Source organism: Phaenicophaeus curvirostris, chromosome 21 (assembly GCF_032191515.1).
Source record: "Phaenicophaeus curvirostris isolate KB17595 chromosome 21, BPBGC_Pcur_1.0, whole genome shotgun sequence".
NCBI classification, from domain to species: domain Eukaryota; kingdom Metazoa; phylum Chordata; class Aves; order Cuculiformes; family Cuculidae; genus Phaenicophaeus; species Phaenicophaeus curvirostris.
Window position 1 is genome coordinate 5,503,309 of NC_091412.1, and position 21,949 is coordinate 5,525,257.

General features: G+C 55.1%; 1 protein-coding gene across 1 annotated transcript; it reads left to right on the forward strand.

Moving 5' to 3' along the window:
* Positions 1 to 2,446: 2,446 nt before the first annotated feature.
* On the forward strand, positions 2,447 to 21,748 carry CCDC92B (coiled-coil domain containing 92B). The gene is made up of 4 exons (XM_069874244.1): positions 2,447 to 2,560; positions 8,625 to 8,778; positions 13,550 to 13,597; positions 18,957 to 21,748. The coding sequence occupies exons 1-4, from the start codon at positions 2,516 to 2,518 to the stop codon at positions 19,601 to 19,603; spliced, it is 894 nt and encodes a 297-aa protein (XP_069730345.1). The 5' UTR covers positions 2,447 to 2,515; the 3' UTR covers positions 19,604 to 21,748.
* The last annotated feature ends 201 nt before the right edge of the window (positions 21,749 to 21,949 follow it).

Genomic DNA, 21,949 nt, shown 5'->3' on the forward strand with positions numbered 1-21,949 from the left:
ATGACAATATCTCTGCGTTGTGGCTGAATCCAAGCTGCCTGACAATGACCGTAGAGGCAGCTGGCATTATCCTCTGCCACAGTGGGTGCAGAGGCTGTGATGTGCTCCAGAGCCTTCCCTCAGCACGGCTGTATCCCGCAGCAGTGACCTCATTCGCAGAGGCAGCTCTCTGCCCCCAAATGCCTGACCTTGGTCGTTGGCAGGCTTGTCAGTGGAAAATCAATGAAAATTGTACAAACCTAGTGAAACATGATGCACTCGGAGATCAGCCTTCCCTCTTCCCCCTGCCCCTCCATCTGTAATTCACAGCTGCTCAAGTTATCACACGAGTTAGGGGAAGACACAGCGAGACATTAAAAACAATCCTCCCCCTCCCCAAAGACAGCAAACTACAGTGAGAGGGACAAACGACACCTTGGCAAGCATTGACCTGATGATCACAAATGGGTGAGAGGTGTTCCTGATGAGGCATCATTTCTCTGAACAAGATTCATCTGCACTTTCCTTCTTCACAGGAAAATCCTTCACCTCTTAAGAACTCGTCATTGCAGAAAAGACTCTTTTTTTTCAGAGAAAACAAGTTGAGAGGAGGCACACCCAGGAGTCAGTGTGACTGGATGAGCATTAGAAAGCACTGAAGCTCTCAATTACGCTGGCTGGGGCCTTAAGCAGAGATATCTGAATAATTCATTGCAAATCAAAAGCTTGTGTGTGCATGTGCAGACCTTCAGACCCCACTGGCCACCTTTTCTCCTGATGTAATGATTTATCTTTTAATGTGAATTAAACTCATCCTCCAAAGAAGAGCCTTAATCCCAAGCTATCCCATGCTATCAGCCAGCACCAAGCCAGCCTGTACTACACCACTTTGCATCAGGTAAGGATCCAGTCTTCTGTTACAGCACAGGGGAGTTACAAACCCACAGGAATACCCCTGGAAAATGCTCTCCCCTGGCTGCACTCCTGCAGGCACAAGGCAGGGCTATTTCCCACGGCACAGCCACGATTGCTTCGTATGGTACAGGCTCTCAGTCAGAAGCCTGAAGCATCCAAGGGGAGAAAAGGATGTGGGATGACAAACTGATACCGCAAATCGTACCCTGTGGGCTGCCCTACAACACGTTCTCATGCTGTTTCTGTGTTGAAGACCGGTATGCTTAAGGCTGACACAGGCAGAACAGCAGCTGCTTTTGTGTGAGGATGGCAGCATAATCCAACCAGGCACCAGAGCAGGAACACTGCACCCTCTGCAGCAGATTTTGGAATAAGGGAAGGAGAATCAGAAGACTGTCAGCTGACAGGAGGACGCTACCATTCCTCTGCGCCTCCGCTGCCATGCGACGTGGAACAGGCCACTGCATCTGCTTTTCCCCTGCTGTAAAAGAGGCGCAATGAATTTAGTCATCTTTGAAAGCGGAGCCTCGGCTGCTCTGGATATCAGAAACAAAAGGGCAGGAAGAATTAGCAACCAAATGACTAAACAACCTTTTCTCACTGTCTCTCTGACCACATCTTCTGGGAAAGCTTTCTTGACTCGCTCTTCCCACTGATTTCCTCACCGAAGCGGGTGCTACCTCTCATTGGCTTCTATCCCCTCCCCTCCCTGAGTCGCATCAGCACTGAAAACCCCGCAGATCCCGAGCTCCCTTTGCTCGCGCTCTGACGAGGCCCGGGCGGGCGCTTCAGCACCGCGGACAGCGGCGGGAGAGCGGCCTCCACCGGGGTCCGCGGGGGCGGGGGGGGTGTCCCGGAGCCCCGGGATCCCGGCTCGGGGTGGGGGGGGGGGAATGTTCCCGGTCTCCCGGGGGCTGTGGAGCCCCAGCCTGGCTCGGGGGGCGGGGGGGGTTTGATGTTCCTGGTCCCCCGGGAGCCCCAGCCCGGTTCCTCCCGGGAGCAGCGGACTCCGGCACGGCTCGGGGTAGGGGCTCGCGGGGGTGGGGGGAGAGGGTGATCCTCCCGGTGCCCCGGGGACAGCGGAGCCCCAGCGCGGCTCGAGGGGGGGATGCTCCCGGTCTCCCGGGGGCGGTGGAGCGCTAGCCCGGCTCAGGGGGGTGGATGTTCCCGGTCCCTCAGGGGCAGAGGAGCCCCAACCCGGCCCGGGGGCGATGTTCCCTGTTCCTCCCGGGGGCGGCGGAGCCCCAACCCGGCTCGTGGGGGGATGTTCCCGGTGCCCCGGGAGCCCGAGCCCGGTTCCACCCGGGGGCAGCAGACCCCGGCACGGCTCGGGGGGTGATGCTCCCGGAGTCTCCCGGGGGCGGCGGTGCCCCAGCCCGGCTCGGGGGGTGATGCTCCCGGTCTCCCAGCGCGGCTCTCCGCGGGGGCAACGGAGCCCAGCCCCGCTCGGGGTCGGTGATGCCGCCGTTCCCCCCGGTGTGGCGGCGCTCCCCCCCCTCCCCAGTTCCGGTCACGTTGCCGCCTGTTTACGGCGCGGCGGGGCCGGGCGAGGCGGGGCCGCCGCAGGCAGCGCGGGCAGCGCGGGAGCCCGGAGTGGCCCCGGCCCCGGCCCCGCCGCCCCATGACGCCCAGCGGGCGCCCAGCGGGGCCCCGTCGCTCCCCCGAGGTAAGAAACCGGGGTAGGGAGTGGGACGGAGAGGGTACCGGGCGGGGAGAGCGGCCCCGGCACCGAGAGGCAGCGCGGAGCATCCCGAGGGGATGGGGGATGCTGCGCTCGGGGTTGCTGCGCTCCAGGGATACTGCGCCCCCGGGATGCTGCACTCCCGGGATGCTGAGCTCGGGGATGCTGCGCTCCAGAGATGCTGCGCCCCGGGATTCTGCGCCCTCGGGATGCTGCACTCCCGGGATGCTGAGCTCCCGAGGATGCTGCGCTCAGGGAATGCTGAGCTCCGGGGATGCTGAGCTCCAGAGATGCTGCACCCCGGGATGCTGCGCTCTGGGATGCTGCACTCCAGGATGCTGCACTCCAGGATGCTGCACCCCCGGGATGCTGCGCTCCGAGGATGCTGTGATCCAAGGATGCTGCGCTCCTGGGATGCTCTCCCTCCACAAGTTGCCTGCATCCCTTCTCAGTTGCTTCACCCTGTGCGTAACCCCCCCGGCTGGTGCAATCCCGACTACATCCAAGCTCTCTCTCTGCACTGGCAGTGGAGGGGTTAAGCGTCTGTAGAAGGATTCAGCTGGAGACCAGAAAGCATTGCTCAAAAATTCCCGAAGTGCAGGGATCGCCCACTCTCGATGATAGATTCAACGCGTTGATGGTGGGCCAAACGCTGAATCCCGGAGGAGAGCCGAATCCGTAGTTAATTCCCCTGGAGCCAGCAGGAAAGAACGTAGAGAGCTGAATCCATGGTTAATTCCGCTGGAAAACGCGGCCTTGCTTTCGGCATCTGCAACTCAATGAGAAGCTTCAGTGCTGGCTGTAAGTCAGGCAGTTGTGTTTAGAGAATTGCACAAAACCACAAGAATTTACAATCAACATTTGTATAAATTTTATCTTTAAATATATACTAGTAGAAAATGAATCACAAACAGGGCTCCGGGTGTAATTCTGCCTCGGCTGAGATCTAAGAAGGTTTCCCACTGACTTTCCCAAGGCCAGGATTTCACCTCTAGTTTCAGTTCCTGGCATTGCCACTAGTTCTGTGACCTTCTGCAAGTTCCTTAGTTTCCTGCTGTCTTATTTTCCTTGCATTTGAAGACACATTTGCTTCGTGGCATTGCTGCAAAGTTTGTGTTTGTGTTCTTTGAGGTAGTAAATACGAAGCGGTATGGATTTCTAATACATGTTTATTCCTGCGTACGTTTTAATGCGACAGAGGGGGGAGTTGCTGGCAGCACACGGGATGAATTATCGACCTGCCCAGCAAACCTTGTTTGTGCCCTCTGTCTCCCGGTTATTTTGCCATTTATAGGGAAAGATAATTACATTTCTAAGGGCTGGGTCTCAGCGTGACAGCGTTTGTGCTGGGGTATGTGTGCATGTAATACCATAGCTGCCTTTCAAATGCATCATCAGGAACTGAGATTTTCTTGTGTCAAAGTTTTAGGGTTCTGATCGGCATTAAACAACAGATTTCAGTACAGTTTTGGCCTGAAAGAAAATACTTAAGCAATCTCTGTGTGCAAAGGAAATCAGTTCTTAGTAGACTTGCAGCTAAAGTGATCATTGTAGCTACTGCAAGAGGTTGCTTCAGTCACGTGTTGTTAGAAAGAAGAATTCTGATAAATTGGGATGAAACTGTAAATCTCACCGAGGTTTTCTGATAGCTGAGATCAGGACTCTGGATGTGTTTGTCCCAAGAACTACAGTTGCACAGTGAAAAGATCAGGAGGGAGGAAAGAAAATCTGTTTTAGAAGCAGGTGGGCCCAGAGGAGGGCTCAGCAGTCGAGACTACCCGGCATGGGGAACCGCAGAGGACGGAGCCCAGTGCATTTCTGAAGTTAAAGATCTGGTCCTGAGTGCTCTGCTAAGGGTTGTCCCATCACTCTGAGAAGAGACCTGGGAGTCCTGTGCTTGAAATCCCGCATGGTCAGCAAGGGAAACTTGTTTCTGGAGAACTCTTAGTGATGGAGCAAAGCCCCTTGGATGTCCAGTCTCCAAAACCAGAGACAGCGGTTGAAGCAAAGCTCTGCAGGGAGAAGAGGCCAGCTCAGACTGTAGGTGTCACCTCTGAACAGGGGCAAAAATCATTGTTCAGCTGATTGCTGCCCTTTCCAGCCCTGTGTGTGTGTGTATTCAACTGTGCCCTTCAAGCTTAAGTGGAGTATCGCTTACCCTTAGCTTTTATTCTGAATGACGTTGTTTTCTAGAGTTGTAGCCTCATTCATAACTCCTCAAAGCCGCAGAATAGTGGTCACTGCAAAGGCTTCCACCACCAGTTGCTTTGGCAAGCTAGAACTAGTCTGAAAAAAAAAAAAAAAAAAGAGTGACAGCTACAGCAGCAAGATAGGGACTGGAACAGGGTTACTTCCAACTCGATCACCACTTGCTGCAGTAAATTCATCCTTTGGGGAGCCACACTCATGAGGTCAGGATGAGGGGAGCTGGTGCTTCTTAGCATCCTGGGAGTGACAGCCCCAACTACTGTGACTTGGCTCCTGCTGAAGGTCCCCACCTTGCTTGACCACATAGAAACATGGTCATCAGCACTTGCTGGGTGCTTTGAAGCCCTCAATATGGGGAGCTTCAGTGTTATTATCTAGGAGGTGCGTTGGCCCAGTAAAGTGTTAAGCCAGCAGCAGCGGCAGCTAATCCTTATTAACTCCCAACACCTCCCAGGTTGTTGTGCTGTATGAAATGACTGAAGTCACATCAAACTAAAGGCTCAAAATGCTGCTCAATCTCCACTTGACTTGAGAAGCAACAGAAGGAAGATATCAGTTGTTGAGATTTCGGTTCCAAAACCATTTATAGTAATAGGTGGACTCAAACCTGGCAAGGCAAGGGTTCATCCGCTGCTTTCTGGTAACATTAGAGACACTTGAACGGCTTACAGATGCTACTAAAACCTCATGACTAAATTGCAGCTTCATTAATAGCTCTTGCATCATTACCTGTGGCACAGAGCTGTCTAATGGGCACGTTTCCTTCTTTGCACATGGAGCTGGTGAAGCAGTGGCAGCCTTAGGTCACCATCTGCAGCCTCTGGGCTCCTCTCGGAAGGGGCACAAGAACCCCAGCAGGCGTCTCCCCATCTCTGCTCTCAGGCAGCAGCGCACCCGTCCCCAGCAATGTCCCGTTTGCAGCTCCTGCCCTGCCCTTCCTCGGTGTCATTAGTGCTGACGGGGGTTTCTTGCAAGGACAAAACGAGGTTCTCTCTCCTAGACATGATATCCCTGATGTTCCTACCACAAGCAGAGAGCTGCTTCTCAAGGGAAACAGTGAGAGTCACGTTGGAGAGGCAAAGCTTATCCAAACCCGCTAAGGATTTCCCATAAACAGACACCCACCACCACCACCCCTCGGTAAATTATGCAGGTTTTTTATCTTCTGAATGAGAGACAACAAACAGATCTCAATTCCAGAATTTTTTTTCTTTGACTTTCTCTACAGCTTGATATTTATCAACTACTTATTTTTGAAGGAAAACATTTTTATCGGTTAAAAAAATAGAGTAATTTCCTACTGAAAGGGAGGAGGGAAAGTGCAATGGAAAATTTGCAGCCATTTCTTTTAAAGACATTTTGACTAGATGGAACAAAGTGCTTGAAAATAGCACTACGTATCCCCCGGGCTTTGTCCAACCTACTTTCTGATGTTTCCCCAAATGAGGTGCCACAACTCCCTTCCAGAAGCTGCTCCAGAGCCCAGCACATCGCACTGTCACCCCCACAGCCGGGGCTGGCAGGAGGGTATGGGTATTATCATTTACATTCCTAGCTTAGAGCAGATGCCAGATGGCATCCATAGGTGTTGCACTGACACAAATGAATTACCTCCACCTTTAACGAATCCCCATCATTGCCAGCTCTTGCAGTACAAACACCAGCTCTCTCGTCCATCAATTACGATGCCATCAAGAAAGGCTAAGTGACTTCCAGGACTTAAAAGTTATTATCACCTTGTCACTCAGAAGAATAGGAATTATTAGGAAGTGAAGCATAGAGCTAGGGTTTTTTTTCCCCCAGATCCATTTTAAAAAGCTGAACACTGAGGGACTGCAAATCCCCTGGGGTTCCTGGAAATGCCCGCAGTTTCCTCACACAGAGCACTCACACCTTATTTTCAGCCAGGCAGGACTAAGCAGGCTGATCCAGGGCTCTTTCCACTTACATGACATTGTTCCACAGGGAAGCTTTAAGACAGTGTAAATCATACCTCCCACAATAAGCACCTTAAATGAGAAGCAGGACCTTTGTATCTGTTGCTTTTATGCATCACACCAGCCTTTTTCATGCTTTTCCGTAGCATTCACGGGGTGAATTCTTGGAGCATTTCATTCCCTGAATAGCAGAGCCATCCTAAAACTCCACATTCATTGTTTTGCTTCTAGAAATGCTTCCCTGGGACATGAAAAACCCCAGCAACAATCCACTATATACCCACCAAAGCCAGCTCCCATTACCTAATGTTCTTATTTTAGGCTTTATGCAGAGCTCCCACAGGCAGACGCACCCCCAGACTGCAAAGCAAACCCCAAGCCAACTTTCCAATAGGGACCAACCCTTCACCCCAACCCCTCACACAGCTCAGTTTTATCTCCTTAAGTGGGAGGCATCCACAGGAGAACACAATTTCTATGATTTCTACTTATTAACATGCCACTTAGGCATTGCAGCTGCCTCTGAATCACCCTGCTTGGGTACCACCAGTACCACAAGTTGGGGTACTCACCTAGTCCCCTCGCAGCACACGGCACACTGGATGCGGGAGCACTGGAGCTCCCCAAACCCTCGGCACTGGCCTGCTTCGAGGGCATTGCAACTGAAAAATCCTGGAACAGCAGGAATGTGGAGACCTGACTTTAAGGATTTCGTGAATCCGGAGAGGTTTTGGCAAGAGCAAAGCTTTGAACTCAGTCACTGCCAAGATCGCTTGCTGTGGAATCGAGCTTAGATGCAGTTTGATTTGATTTAGGTTGTGGGAATTATGTTAAAATGTACTACAACACCGACCTGGGCGTGCCGTAAACGTGAGCCAAGGCGCTTGCTTAATTTTGAAGTTTCTATAGAAGGAAAACTGAAGTCATACGTGAACAAAGGAGGGAATAGAAGAAGCTTCCCAGGCACAGGACAGTGCATGCTGTCCCTCGGGCTTGTTGGCACCACATCTACCCCCCATCACCTCGGTTTGGTGTAGCTTCCATCCTCCTGGGCTGGGTGCAGGGAGTAAGGACACATTCCACATTTGTACAAAGTGGTATTTCCCAGGACTAAGGGGTTTACCTGTATCTCCTCGGTGCAGCAACGCAGGTCTGCAGCTGATGCTGCTCCTTGCCAAGGCCATTAACGTGTGGTGATGGACACCCAGCCCAGGCGGAGCCACCAGGCACAGGAATGACAGCAGCTGTTATCTACCAGGTTATCTACCGTGGAGTCTTCCTCTGGAAGACAACATGACTCTCCTCACCACGTAACACTGATCGGGTTAGATGGAGCATGTTTTATTTTTCCTGCATTAGATCTCTTGCTGCAGTTACTGCTTTGTTATATGTGGCTCATCAAGTGAAAACCAAAATCGTCTCTGGTGCACCTCCCACCTGGGGTCTGCGGGGAGCAATCCTGTCCCAGATGTAATCCTGCTCAGCAATAAAACATCTCCTAGGGCCAAATTCAATGAGCCATTACAATGCGAGGGTTCATGCAGCAGCATTTTCTGCTCCTGCAGTCTCTGAGCCTCCCAGCCTGAGCGCAGGCAGGATGGGAGCCGGCCCCGAGAATCACAGAATCATAGAATCACCAGGTTGGAAGAGACCCACCAGATCATCGGGTCCAACCATTCCTATGAGAGGTGTTGGGGTGGTGGAATGGCTTGAGAGCCATTCCCTGGGGATCTTCTGAGCAGCACTGCTTCACCCACAGCCACATCCCATGGAAAGAGTAGATGAGAGCAGTCACTCACCTTGCACTTGGTGGGCTCTGCCCCTCACAAGGGCTCTGGGGACAGGGCTCACTAGCCCAGTGCGCTGCTACACGTCTGCTGACGAGCCATCTCTAATCCCCATAGGCCTGGACCGTGAATTTGGTTGCGATGGAGACCGTGTCCCTGGAGCACCAGATCCAGAGCGTGCAGCGGCACATCGCTTTCCTGAAGAAGGAGCAGATGGAGCTGCTTCATGACCTGCACCTGGAGATCCTCCGCTTGCAGAAGCATTGCTCAGGTGAGCACTGGGGTGGCCACTGCATGTGGGAGCTACATACCCACAGAGCATGTGGGGCAGGAAAGCTCCGCTGGCACCCTGGGGCCCGGAGCTGGTCCTGTGTGGGAGCTTGCACTAGCATCTGTCAGGACTCAGAGGAGGAATGCACAAAGCTGCAGGCAATCCTGCTCTGTGTGCCATCAGGGGATCCCCGTCCTCTTCGGCCTCCTGCTTACACCCCTGGTCCCAGTTCCACCAGCCCCTCCCGGGATCATGCTATGTGGCCACCAAATCTGGTGTGGGTCAAACCTTCTGAAATGGCTCCTCTGCGACTGGCTGCCACCAAACTCCTCCAGCTGCAGCAATGAAGAACCAGAGGGATTTTTATTCTGGGCATTAGCTGGCCAGGTGGGTGATAAGACCGGAGTTTGTGTTGATGATCCATCATTAAAACCTTCTCTCTTTGTTTCACACTGTGCTCAGGGCACACTTCTGAACAAGGATTAGCCCCAGTAGCTCAGCACTCTCCCAGCCACGTGTTCCTGCTCCTTGCAGTAGTTTGGCTGCAGCAGTTGCTACCCCAAGGGATTCATTGGTATAAGGAAAGGGAAAAACCCAGCATTAGCCAGCCAGATGGTCCTGCCTTTTCCTCCCATATTCTGTGTCCATAAAGGTATTTTGATCATTAAAATGTAAAAGTAGTTTGTCATTTCTCCCAGATGCCAGTGGGCTAAGGGAAAGAGAACACCATCAGTAATGCGGGTGTAGGGGACAGCTTTTACAATGGGAGGAAATGTGATTTTCTTGTTTAAATTTTATTACTCTTTATTCTTTTGCATGCAAGAGGTGAGATCCATTCCCTTCCTGCCAGCCACCAGGTTGGAAAAGACCCCCAGGATTATCGAGTCCAACCATTCCTATCCATCACTAAACCATGTCCCTCAGCACTTTATCCACACATCCCTTAAACCCCTCCAGGGAAGGTGACTCAAACCCCTCCCTGGGCAGCCTCTGCCAGTGCCCAGTGGCCCTTTCTGTGAAAATTTTTTTCCTGATGTCCAGCCTAAATCTCCCCTGGCGGAGCTTGAGGCCATTCCCTCTCGTCCTGTCCCCTGTCCCTTGGGAGAAGAAGCCATCACCCTCCTCTCACAACCTCCTTTCAGGTAGTTGTAGAGAGCAATGAGGTCTGCAACTACCAGAGACTGGGGGCTGTCACCATGAGCCTGGCCCCTTGGGAGGGGGTCCAGTGGCTCCCAGAGTCACTACACTCCCAGCAGTCGGGATGTGCCTGGCTCCAGTCCCTGGGAAGCATTGCCATGAGCCCGGTGTGGGGTCAGGGACATGCCCTGGCTGCAAGGCACACAACCCCCCTGCCCATGTTCCCGGTGCGGCGATGTCGCCCTCCCCTTCAGCCAGAGCGATGTCTCCCCGGCTGCCTGCCCGCCTCTGAAACTCACTCCAACTTGTGCCGTTGCTCTCATCAATAATTCAGCCGTAGCTAATTACTCCTTGTCTTCCAGTCTCTCATCCTCCCTGATTCCTAGGGAACAAAGACATTTCTGCATTGATAGAATTGCCTGCTTTTCCCCATCCTCTGCAAGCTTTTGCTATTGTGTTTCGTTGTTTTAATGGCTTCATCTACAGCCTCACCAGATAGATGAGACAGCAGAGTTCTCATGCCTAAATCAGGCTGGGGGGCGTTCAGAATCCCCAGGGGCACAAATCAGCATATTGCTCAGTTGGTGATCAGCGATATCCTCTTCCCAGTGCATCCAAACAACAGCGCTGTCTGACCTGACAAGTCACACCCTTGTCTGTGAGGTGTGTGATTCTGTTAGGAGCGATGGGGGCAAACCCACTGGCTGATTTTAAGATTACTTTGCTGATGGTTTGAGTACAGTTGTCTGGTGGGCTGTTTGCACAGGGAGGCTGGAGTTGGTACATCAGCCCTTTCCCTGTCGTGGCCCTGCGGAACTGCACTGCCTATCCTGGAGCTGTTGTTTCAAACCTTAGTGTTTTTGCACCATCCTTTTGATCTCCCCAAGGCATCACCACTGGAAATGCTCACCCTCCTGCAGAGCTCTATTTCCCAGCTGCCGCCTACTCAGCCCTGAGAAGCTCGGTGTGCAGGCAGCAACGATTTCCAGGTGCCAGAGCCTGTGCCGAGAGAGGGAGGGTCTGATGTGAGGGGGAGCTGAGCCAGGGGAATCCTGGGGGAGGCACGCAGCAAGCCAGCACCTTTGGATCCAAGCTGGATCCAGCAGCAGAACAACTGTGTTCAAAAGAGGCATAACTCACATAAATAAATCCCCAGGTTTGCTGCCTCTGGACCCAAGGCAGCTCCACTGGCTGCACCTGGTGTCCCTGAAGCCTCCCCCACCACGGGCTGCTGAAAGCAGGATGGAGCCTTGTGTCCTTGGACACAGCCTGGCAGGAGGAGGGGGTGGCTGCTTTGGGCAAGTATTATGGCCCTTGCTATGGGCCCAGGGCAGAGCCAGCCCCAGCAAACCCTCGCAGCCCAGCGTTCCCAATCGGAGGCTTTACAGGAAGGTAACGCAGCCCAGAGCCGCATGCCGTGATTCATTTATTGGAACGAGCTTCACATTACAGAGGAGAATTGGCTCCTCTCCCACTCCCATTTTATTTGCAAAGTATAAACATAGCAGAAATAGCAACAGATTCCTCTGACTCTTCTGTTTCTCCTCTTACTGGAAGATGAGCTCAAGCCTTGTGGCAATAATTAGCCAGCTCAGCGGTGTTTGGGGAACAACGGAGGGAAGGCTGGTGCCGGGAGCAGAGCGGGGTCTGGGGGAATCCCTGCAGGTGGTGTGGCAGATCACAAAGCTGGCCAGACAGGCTGTGAAAATCATAGAATCACCAGGTTGGAAGAGACCCACCAGATCATTGAGTCCAACCATTCCTATCAAACACTAAACCATGTCCCTCAGCACCTCATCCACCCGTCCCTTAAACCCCTCCAGGGAAGGTGACTCAACCCCCTCCCTGGGCAGCCTCTGCCAGTGCCCAATGACCCTTTCTGTGAAAATTTTTTTCCTAATGTTCAGCCTAAACCTCCCCTGGCGGAGCTTGAGGCCATTCCCTCTTGTCCTGTCCCCTGTCCCTTGGGAGAAGAGCCCAGCTCCCTCCTCTCCACAACCTCCTTTCAGGTAGTTGCAGAGAGCAATGAGGTCTCCCCTCAGCCTCCTCTTCTCCAGGCTAAACACCCCCAGCTCTCTCAGCCGTTCCTCATCAGGCCTGTTCTCCAGCCCCCTCACCAGCTTTGTTGCTCTTCTCTGGCCTCGCTCCAGAGCCTCAACATCCTTCTTGTGGTGAGGGGCCCTCACGCGCCAAAGCACCAGGAGGGTCCTCACAGGCAGCAAGCGGAAGGCCAACATGTTGAGAGAAGCCATGTCTTAAACCCATTTCTAGCTTGTCTGCAAGCATCTAACCCTTCCATGGGCACGTAGCCACCTCCAAGAGGGTGGTGGGTCCTCAGGCAACAGGGCTGACCCGTGTGTCCTTGCCCATGGCAGGGAGTACAACCCCCTCCTCAGCTGTGTCCTGCATCAGGCATGTTGGAGTTCCCACCAGCCCCTGTGGCTCCAGCGCAGAAGAACAGACCCTGGATCATGCATCATCCCCAAGCCCTGTGCTCACTCAGCAGGGTGATGTCTTCTTTGGAAACAGGGCGACTGCTTTAGTTTTCATGATTGCATCTGAGATCCTCGTCACTGCCATCCTTCTGAAACGAGACGGCTTGCTCACTGCTTCTCCAGTGCCGGCGTGTGCGTGTGGAAAGTACGAAATCTGTAGTGAGAAGGCAGAAGTAACGGAGAATTCTGCCTTCTCACTACAGATTTGTTTTCCAAGACAGACCGGCAGAGCAGCGTGAGCCAAGCGTCTCGTTTCAGAAGGATGGCAGTGACGAGGATTAGAGGCAACATGAAAGCAGATTAAAAGAAAAATGTAGGGCAAAGATTAACCATTTGAACTCATTTTCAGGGGGGAAAAAAAAAGCTCAAAACAACTACATGCTGCCATTGCCCTTTTCCTCCTCCTCTCAGAGCTGCTGGTGGTTTGGTGGGCTGGGATAACTGATTCAAAAGAGATTGGCTGTAAAGGTGTGCGGGTTAAAGTGAACTCCAGAAGGTGCTGTCCCACAAAGAGCAGGTCTTGTCTGCTTGGGGAGGTACCTGCAGCGCCCAGGCTGCCCTCAGTGGCACGCTAAGAGGAGATTTTGAAGGTAAACATTGCCCCCAGAGCAGGGCAGCATCCTTCTGCGGGTGGATTGCGCAGGGATGAGGCCATCCCACTTGCGTCACGTGCAGAGATCAGCCTAGAAGCAGGAAATTGTGAAATACTTGGGGCGGTAGCTTACACTTTGGTCTATTTTCAGTCTGTTGCTCTGCTCTTTGTTCTGATTTAAAGCATCGAAAATAGTTCAGCAACTCTCTTAGAAAAAAGGAAAAGGCATTGCCAGAGAAATGGAGGCTCCGGCTCGGCTGTGGGGCAGGACCTGCAGACGCTGCCCTGCCCGCATCATAGGGGAAAATGCCTTTGTAGATGCAGATCCTGAGGCAGTTAATAATATACAAATTGCCATAACTGACTATTTTTGGCTCAGCCTGTGTTCCAGGTGTTCCAGGATGTCCGGGCTGACCGTGGACTGGGCAGAGGCAGCGCCACCACCGCGGTGGTTGCCCAACAGCCCTACTGGGAGCCAGGGGAACACCGGCAGCAGGCAAGGATGGGTGGGATGCTCCTTCTCACTCCTGTTTGATTTCTTTTCCAGAGCTCACCCATGACCTGGAAATCAAAGAGCTGGAAGCTCGCCAGCAAGGTAAGAGCACAGGTTTGTGCCCGAGATAAGATAAGGGGGAGGCTGTGTGGGTGCAGGGGGCTGCCTGAAGTGCCTGCGGCTGGAGGGGTCCATTTGGGTCACCCAGGGAGGGGACATGGACCTTGTCTGCAGGGCTGTGGCTGGGAAGTGCCTGTTAAAAGCCTGGGCAGCCACCTAGGAAGGTTTTGCATGTGAAAGACAGCAGCACTTACTGGCTTTGCTGAAGCCCTGACAGACCCCCAGAGTGGGACTTGAAGCCTGCAAACCTGCAGCCCCATGGAGAAGCCAACAAAGACATTATCAAGCCCCTCCTTAGCTCTGCTCACCGATTGCAAGCACGACAGCGATTCAGAAAATCTCCCAGTACCTTTGGTTCATCAAACAGTCAGTTTTGCCTACAGAATAATCTTTCGCATTGCAAAATCAGGGGGAGAAAAGTCTCGGTGGATGGAAAATGTCTGCAAGCCCCAGGCACCATCCCAGGCTTGGGCCCAGCAGCAGAGAGCTAGTCAAAAAACATTTCACAACACATCGTCCTTTTGGGCCACAGAGCCCTGTGTCTTGCAGCCCCTCCTGGGGCAGCCCCAGAACTGGAACGGGCAGCCCTGCCCCACTGGAGAGCCCTGGCAAAGTGCTTCTGCAGCCCAAAGGCAGCCTTATCCCCCTGGAACAGGCAGGCAGGACAGGGCTTAACTGGAAATCCAGTTCCTCCATCCTGAGGCTGCACTACAGGCAGGACATCTCATAGAATCATAGAATCACCAGGTTGGAAAAGACTCCCAGGATCATCGAGTCCAACCATTCCTATCCATCACTAAACCATGCCCCTCAGCACCTCGTCCACCTGTCCCTTAAAGCCCTCCAGGGAAGGTGACTCAACCCCCTCCCTGGGCAGCCTCTGCCAGTGCCCAATCACCCTTTCCATGAAAAATATTTTCCTAATGTCCAGCCTAAACCTCCCCTAGCAGAGCTTGAGGCCATTCCCTCTCATCCTGTCCCCTGTCACTTGGGAGAAGAGCCCAGCTCCCTCCTCTCCACAACCTCCTTTCAGGTACTTGTAGAGAGCAGGCTGAGGGCAAGTTTTCAAGTGAAAGCCTGCACTGAGGGACACAGGACCAGGGAGCTGGTGCTGAGCTCACCCTGATTTCAGCTCCTTTCCTGCCCAGGTGGCCTGGCTGCAGGCTGGGCTGTGCCCCGGTGCACTCAGACACGCTGGTGGAGCAAGGATGCCTTAGGCACAGCATCCCACTGCCAGGCTGCTGCTAGGCACTGCTCCCCTCCTCGAGCATCACTCTGCTGCAGCCCCTCGTCTGGAGGCTGATGGAGCCGCTCCCTGCATCTCACACACAAACACACACACTCAGCCCTGACCCGTGAAGCAGAGTCCAGCCAGCCTGACGCCCGAGCAGGATTGTTGGGCAACTCTCCGAGCAGTGGACTCTGGCCAGCGAGGCCCATGGGCAGGAGCTGAGTGTTCCCCCAAAGGATGTACCAGGTTTACTCCTCCTGGGCCCCAACTAGCACCTTTCCAATGCTCCCAGCGCCCACCTGCCTGGGACTGTGGCCCTGCACCATCCACAGCCTGGTGGGAAGGGGTATGTGACAGTGTCCCCAGGGTGGCCCATGCCCTGAGGTGCTGCTGGCTGAGGCCACCCTCACCACGCTGCTTCCAGGGGCCAGCAAACGCGAATGCACAGCTCTCTGGGTGACGCATCCCTGATTCCAACAGCACCCAGGTCAATCAGGGGCGGTCCTCTGCGGGTGCTGGCCTTCCACTTGGGACAGCAAAACTGTCTTGGAGGTGATGCATTGGGATGGATGCTCCAAAAGCAGGAGGGGACTGGAGCATGGCTGGCAGCAGGATGTCACCTCCTCTCCGCACCTCTGTGTCCCCTGGGCAGAGAGAAGCAGGGGGCAGTGGCTTGAAGTGCTCTTGTCCTCAGCCAAAAAGCACTACCAGTCCTGAAAGGAAAGGCATGATGCTCGTGAAGAGCTCTCACAGGAACCCAATGACCTGGCCCAGGCACAGATTTCTGCTTGTAGCTGCTGCGAGGTCGTGTCTGGCTGCATGCCCCATGCTCAGGCCTGGGTGGTGTTTGGGGGACAGGAGCTGCCTGGGGAGGTGACGTGTCCTGCCAAGGGCTGTGAGGTGGCAGCGGGAGCAGCCGGCGTGGGGAATCACCCCCTTGCAGTGAAGGGGCTGAGCTCAGCAGGCAACGGGAGGACTGGGCTGCGCGGCCACACCATGAGCTAGGCAGAAGGGTGGTGGTGGGGATCTGGACCACCCTGGTGGCCAGGTCCTGCCCCTGGCATCCCAGGCTTCAGGCTCCTGCAGCCTGGCCTTGGTGGGGCACAGGGAGGAGGGTAAATGCTCCCCACCGAGGCTGGCACCTGCCTGCACTCACCCCTGCCTGCCCAAACCTGCTCCCATTGTCTGCAGTAATCTCTGCTTTTTACAATACGATTTGCAACTGCTTTATAGCCTCAGCTCTTAAGTGTCTTCTGCAGGGCAAAAATGCTTCATAATGAGATCTTAAGAGAGGCAGTTGCACGCAGTAATTATTACATGAGTGGCATTTGAAGAGCAATCATTCGATGGCATCTTATATTAGGTGGTTGCCCCATAAATGTGGCAAATGTTATCGTAGTCTTTGTAAGGTGTTAAAAGGCTGAAGAATGAGCAGAGACCCGTGGATGGGATTAACTGTAAATTATGGTCTGTGATGCACTGATGGCACCCAGAGGGCTGGACGAAAGGCCCTCCTGCGAGCAGCGAGCCCGACCTCACAGGGAAGGGACCCGAGGCTCCGTGATGAGGGAGAGCCAGGAATAGGGGGTTACTGGGGGCTGCGATGGACTGAGAGGGGCGGGGTGTGCATCACTCTCTGGGCATCCCCCTCCTGGGGACAGCACCGGCGTTGGGAGCTCCACATCCCCCTGGAGCTGGCCGTGGCACTGAGCGACGGTGCTGCCAAGGGACGAGAACCTCAATGGCCCCGGTTACAGCAGCCCCGCACCCACCCTGGCACCACCAGCCCCAGCTCTGAGGATGAAGTGCAGGCTGAGGCTCAGTGCCAGGGATCCTGTGTTCAGTTCTGGGCCCCTCACCACAAGAAGGATGTTGAGGCTCTGGAGCAAGGCCAGAGAAGAGCAACGAAGCTGGGGAAGGGGCTGGAGAAGAGGCCTTATGAGGAGCGGCTGAGAGAGCTGGGGGTGTTTAGCCTGGAGAAGAGGAGGCTGAGGGGAGACCTCATTGCTCTCTGCAACTACCTGAAAGGAGGTTGTGGAGAGGAGGGAGCTGGCCTCTTCTCCCCAGTGACAGGGGACAGGACGAGAGGGAATGGCCTCAAGCTCCACCAGGGGAGGTTTAGGCTGGACATTAGGAAAATATTTTTCACAGAAAGGGTCATTGGGCACTGGCAGAGGCTGCCCAAGGAAGTGATTGAGTCACCTTCCCTGGAGGGGTTTAAGGGACGGGTGGATGAGGTGCTGAGGGACATGGTTTAGTGATGGATAGGAATGGTTGGACTCAATGATCTGGTGGGTCTTTTCCAAGCTGGTGATTCTATGATTCTACAATTCTATGAAATGAGGCACTGCAATGTTTCCCCTCCATCTTTCACTTCCTCCAGCCTTTCAAGTTTGTTAGGCAGAAGGGATTGGGGAAACGCAAAGTTTTGTTATCCAGACAAATGCGGTCTCTTGATGCCACTATGGTGAGAGGGAGGGAGGGAGGGAGGGATGGATGGATGGATGGATGGATGGATGGATGGATGGATGGATGGATGGATGGATGGATGGATATCACACAGGTGTTACCCTCCTGCAGACAGGTGGAAGGGAGCCCGCACGAGCTGGCTGGAGCAGTGCAGGGTGTGCAGCAGCAGCGTACAGGGCCCTGTGTGAAGTCACGCTTTTCTGAGTGTTTGTGGTGTGACTCAGAAGGGCCGGGGCAGGAAGGGTGCCCATCACCTGCCAAGGTGTGGGGAGGGCAGGGAGGGTGGTGAGAGCCATGGGGAACCTGACACTCAATGCAGCACCTCTGTTTTAACAAGTCCTGTCTGTGCCCCGTCGCTAGCAGTAGCAGAAAGATGAACAGGCCAGGTGTCAGAAACCAGAAGTGATGGTGTGGTGAGCACACAGCAACCACAGAAGGCTGGCTCCAGGCCATCTTGCCCACCAGGATGGGCTCCCCCTGAGCCAATTCTCCTACCTGGCATAGGGGTTCCTTCCCCGCTGAGCACAATCCAGCTCCTCCGTAATCCTGGTTTAGCATCTCCGTCCTTGCTAATCAGGCTGTGAAGTCTTTGGGCTTGAGGTCGATGACCTCTCCTCAATTGTGCTGCTGGTTTCACTGCTGCCATTTCCTTTTCTCTCCCAGCCCACATGCTCCCACACGCTCCCCTCAAAGTCACTTTCAAGGTGACAAATTTGCTACCCAGGGAAATTTTAAAACTGCAGCATGAGGGTGCAGTGAAGCATAGGTGGCAGGTTCCATGGCAACAGCATCCTCCACTTCCACCCTCTCTGCATTTTGGTGTTACACATGGCACTGTGCACACAGCATCGCAGCTCAGGGCTGCCCGGGATTCCTGTGCCTGGGGAAAGGCACGCTCCTTGAATCCTGTGTTCAGTTCTGGGCCCCTCACCACAAGAAGGATGTTGAGGCTCTGGAGAGTGTGCAGAGAAGAGCGACAAAGCTGGTGAAGGGGCTGGAGAACAGGCCTTATGAGGAGCGGCTGAGAGAGCTGGGGGTGTTTAGCCGGGAGGAGGCTGAGGGGAGACCTCATTGCTCTCTACAACTACCTGAAAGGAGGTTGTGGAGAGGAGAGTGCTGGGCTCTTCTCCCAAGTAACAGGGGACAGGACGAGAGGGAATGGCCTCAAGCTCCGCCAGGGGAGGTTTGGGCTGGACATTAGGAAAATATTTTTCACAGAAAGGGTCATTGGGCACTGGCAGAGGCTGCCCAGGGAGGGGGTTTAGTCACCTTCCCTGGAGGTGTTTAAGGGATGGGTGGACGAGGTGCTGAGGGACATGGTTTAGTGTTTGATAGGAATGGTTGGACTCGATGATCCGATGGGTCTTTTCCAACCTGGTGATTCTATGATTCTATAAAGGCTACCTGCCCTAGCAGGCAGCTGCAATCATGGAGCTCACAGGGAGTTTCGGAGCCCCTGCAGCCTCGATGATGCTCCTGGCACATGCCAGCACCACGGAGCAGCTGACAGCTGTGTCCACCTGCCCTCACAGCCACGTCAGGAGTACAAAGGGACTCACCAGGAGTGAAGGGTTGAAGCTGTCACCCTGGGCTGAGCCCCCACTGCCTGTCCTGACTCCCTTTTGCGTCTTGTCCCCACAGACGTCCTGGATCGGGAGCTGGAGGAGAAGTGCCGGGCGATGGAGGCCCAGCTGCAGGAGAAGGAGAAGGACAACCTGGAGCTGCGCAAGGAGCTGCGGCACAAGGAGACGCTGGTGGCCGCGCTACGATCCAGCCTCCGCAACAAGGAGCGCCGGTTCTTGGAGGAGCTGAAGCGGCGAAGCCACCGCGTCACCATCCTCGACACCGAGCTGCAGAAGCAGACGGAGGCGGCCGCCTACCTCTCCTTGCAGCTGCACGCCACAGCCCAGCGGCTGCCAGGTCCCCGAGCGGGTGGGCATCCACCCCCCGAGCAGCCCCTCGCTGGGCCCCCAAGCGAAGGCAGAACCCGGCGTCGCAGCCACAGGGCGCACCCTCGGCGCCCACCCGGGGACGGTGCCCGCCCGAGGGACCCCACGCAAGAGGAGCACGACGCCATGCCCGACCCAGCTCTCTTCCTCTACACAACACGGCCACACGCCCCACAGCACCCACCAACAGAGCCCCCTGGCACCGCCACGGCCCCCCGGGCGCAGAGGCCACCCCGGCAGCCCGCGCAGGAGCCAGCGGTCAGGGCCAGGTCGGCCAAGGGCGAGCCTGGCAAGAAGCAGGGGGCTGGCTCCCGCAACGCCCCTCGGCCCCGGGACTAGGTGGCAAGGGGACGGCACGGCCCAACCAGCCAGGATGGCCTGAGCCTGGTGGCACCGGGGTTGCTTTCCCCCATCCCCTCAGAGGGGAAGGGGCGGCGGAAAGCAGGTGCCCTGCTGGCCTCTCCTGCCCGCAGGCAGCCAGGAAGGATCCCCTTTGCCCCAAGGGTCTGAGCCGAAGGGGCCGCCGGCAGCGCTGCGGGGCAGGCGGACAACCCAGCGTGGGGTCTGCGGAGGGGGCATGGCTGAGCACCTGTCCGGGGCTTCCCAGGAAAGAAAGAAAGAGAGAAAATGAAAAAAAATGAGCATTTCTCCGATAAGATCTTCCTGCCGCTGCTGCCCCTTGGAGCAGATACTGGGTGCAGCAGCAGGCGAAGGGATGATGGCACACGGCGCAGTGCAGTGGGATGAGCTCAGCCCTGGGTATCGCCGGCACCAGGCTGGGCAGGAGAGCTCCAGACGTCACCAGGAAGGTGCCCAGGATGGAAGCAGCTGCATGACACAGTCCCATGGGTGCAGGAGGGATCTCCCACTCCATGGGGATGGTGCAGCCATGCCAGCCCTGCCCAAGGCCATCTCTCCCCTGCACAGCGGGTTGGCTGTCTCTAACATGGATTTCTCCCCGTTACATTTACACACAGGACTTGGTCAAGGTGGCTGGCCACGAGCCACGAGTGCCAGCCCTGCTGTGTGCCTCTCACGGCTCCTCACCCACCGCAGCCTTGCTCCAGGCAGGTCTTGGCACCAGCATTTCAGTTCTCGGTCCCATCTCCAGCGAGGTCCGGGGTTCTGACAATTGACTAAGCAGCCCTCCAGTCCTCCCCCACTGCCTCCCAGTCCATCCCAGCACAGCGGCTGTGCAGCCTTGCCCAGTCTCCAAACTGGTGGCTTTACCCATCCATTCCCTGGATGGTTTGAAACAGCAGAAACGGGGAGAGGAGGGCTCCCACAGCCGGGCAGGGTGAAGGTCTCGCTGCTGGGGTGCCAGCAGGACCTGCACTGCTCCAGGCAATGCGGAGGGGCAGATTTCACCCCCGTGGTCTGGCTGTCAGCCCTGGCTGCGCTGCCGTGCTGGGGAGGTGATGCCCAGCCAGGAACCCTGTAGTCAGTACCCTGCCTGGCTGCATGAGCAGCAGCCTCCCCCAGGAAACCCACCGCCTCCGTGGCTGGCGTGGGCAGGAGGAAGCCGCAGGCTGGGATCAGACCCCATTTCCTTCCAGTTGAGCTTGAAACCTCTTCAAAAATGTCACCCTCATAGACCAGTTGGGCTTAACCTGCCAGAGCTCACCCGCAGCGTACCCACGCAGTCAGAGGTGTCTATTTTTGTAGTTCAATATTTATATACTATATTAAAATGCTTTTATGAGATTCTTAGCAACAGTCCCTAGGCCAGCTCTTTGGTAAAAATAAGCCCCCCTAAGCATACAGGCTGCACTAGCAAGACAGAAATGAGTAGCTTTTGTACCTTTTCTTTAGCTGTGATGTGAAACTGTTCCTTGAAATAGTCAGGCTTCAGAGGGCAAGACCTTTCCTGCTCCCCCAGGGTACCCTCGAGGGCTGAGACCCTGCACTCCAGAGCTGCTGCCGGGGTCTGTAATGCCCCTCTGAGCATGGGGAGAAGCCCAGCAAAGCCACATCTGGGCAGGGGCCCAAGGAGCAGTCAGCCTGGTTGAAGCCCCACAGAGGTTTGTAGCTCCTAGGGTTGAAGGCAAAGCCCTGAGGGGAAATTTTTGCAGCCCCTGACACACCTGGAGCAATTGGGAGTGCAAAGCCCATCAGTGGCACTGGCTGCCACCTGCCTCACCTGACTGTCACCCCCTGCAGAAGGCTGCAAAGAGCTTGGAGATGGCACTCACATACCCTGGCTGGAAAGCATTGCGTGCCTGAACTGCCTTCTCAGAGCAGCCAGGGTGGCATGGGGTGCACTGGTAGTGCCCATCTGGGGTGTGGGCACCTAAGTACAGTTGCACAAAAAGGAGAAAAGCCCTAAGTCTGCTCTCAGGAAGGCTGCAGGATGCTTCCCATCTGGTATAGCAAAGTGATGTAAGGTGGGCTCTGCCCACACCCCAGCTCTGGGGCTGGCAAGGGGTGCTGTTACCTACCCTCGGGGAGCAAGGGGCACCAGCAGCACCCGGGTCTGCAGCATCATGGCCAGCTGGTTCCTGGTGGTGTCACACAGGTGGGTGCCATTTGGCCTTTGAAATCGCTGTTTCTCTCAGGTTCCAAGAGGTTCTGCTGAGGATTTGTCTCTTCTCTTTTAACGTGAATGAGGGCAATACATGCCTGTGCGCTGTTTGGCTGTTAGCTGTGGTGTGCACAGCTGCTTTCCCCTCTCCTTCCCAGACAATC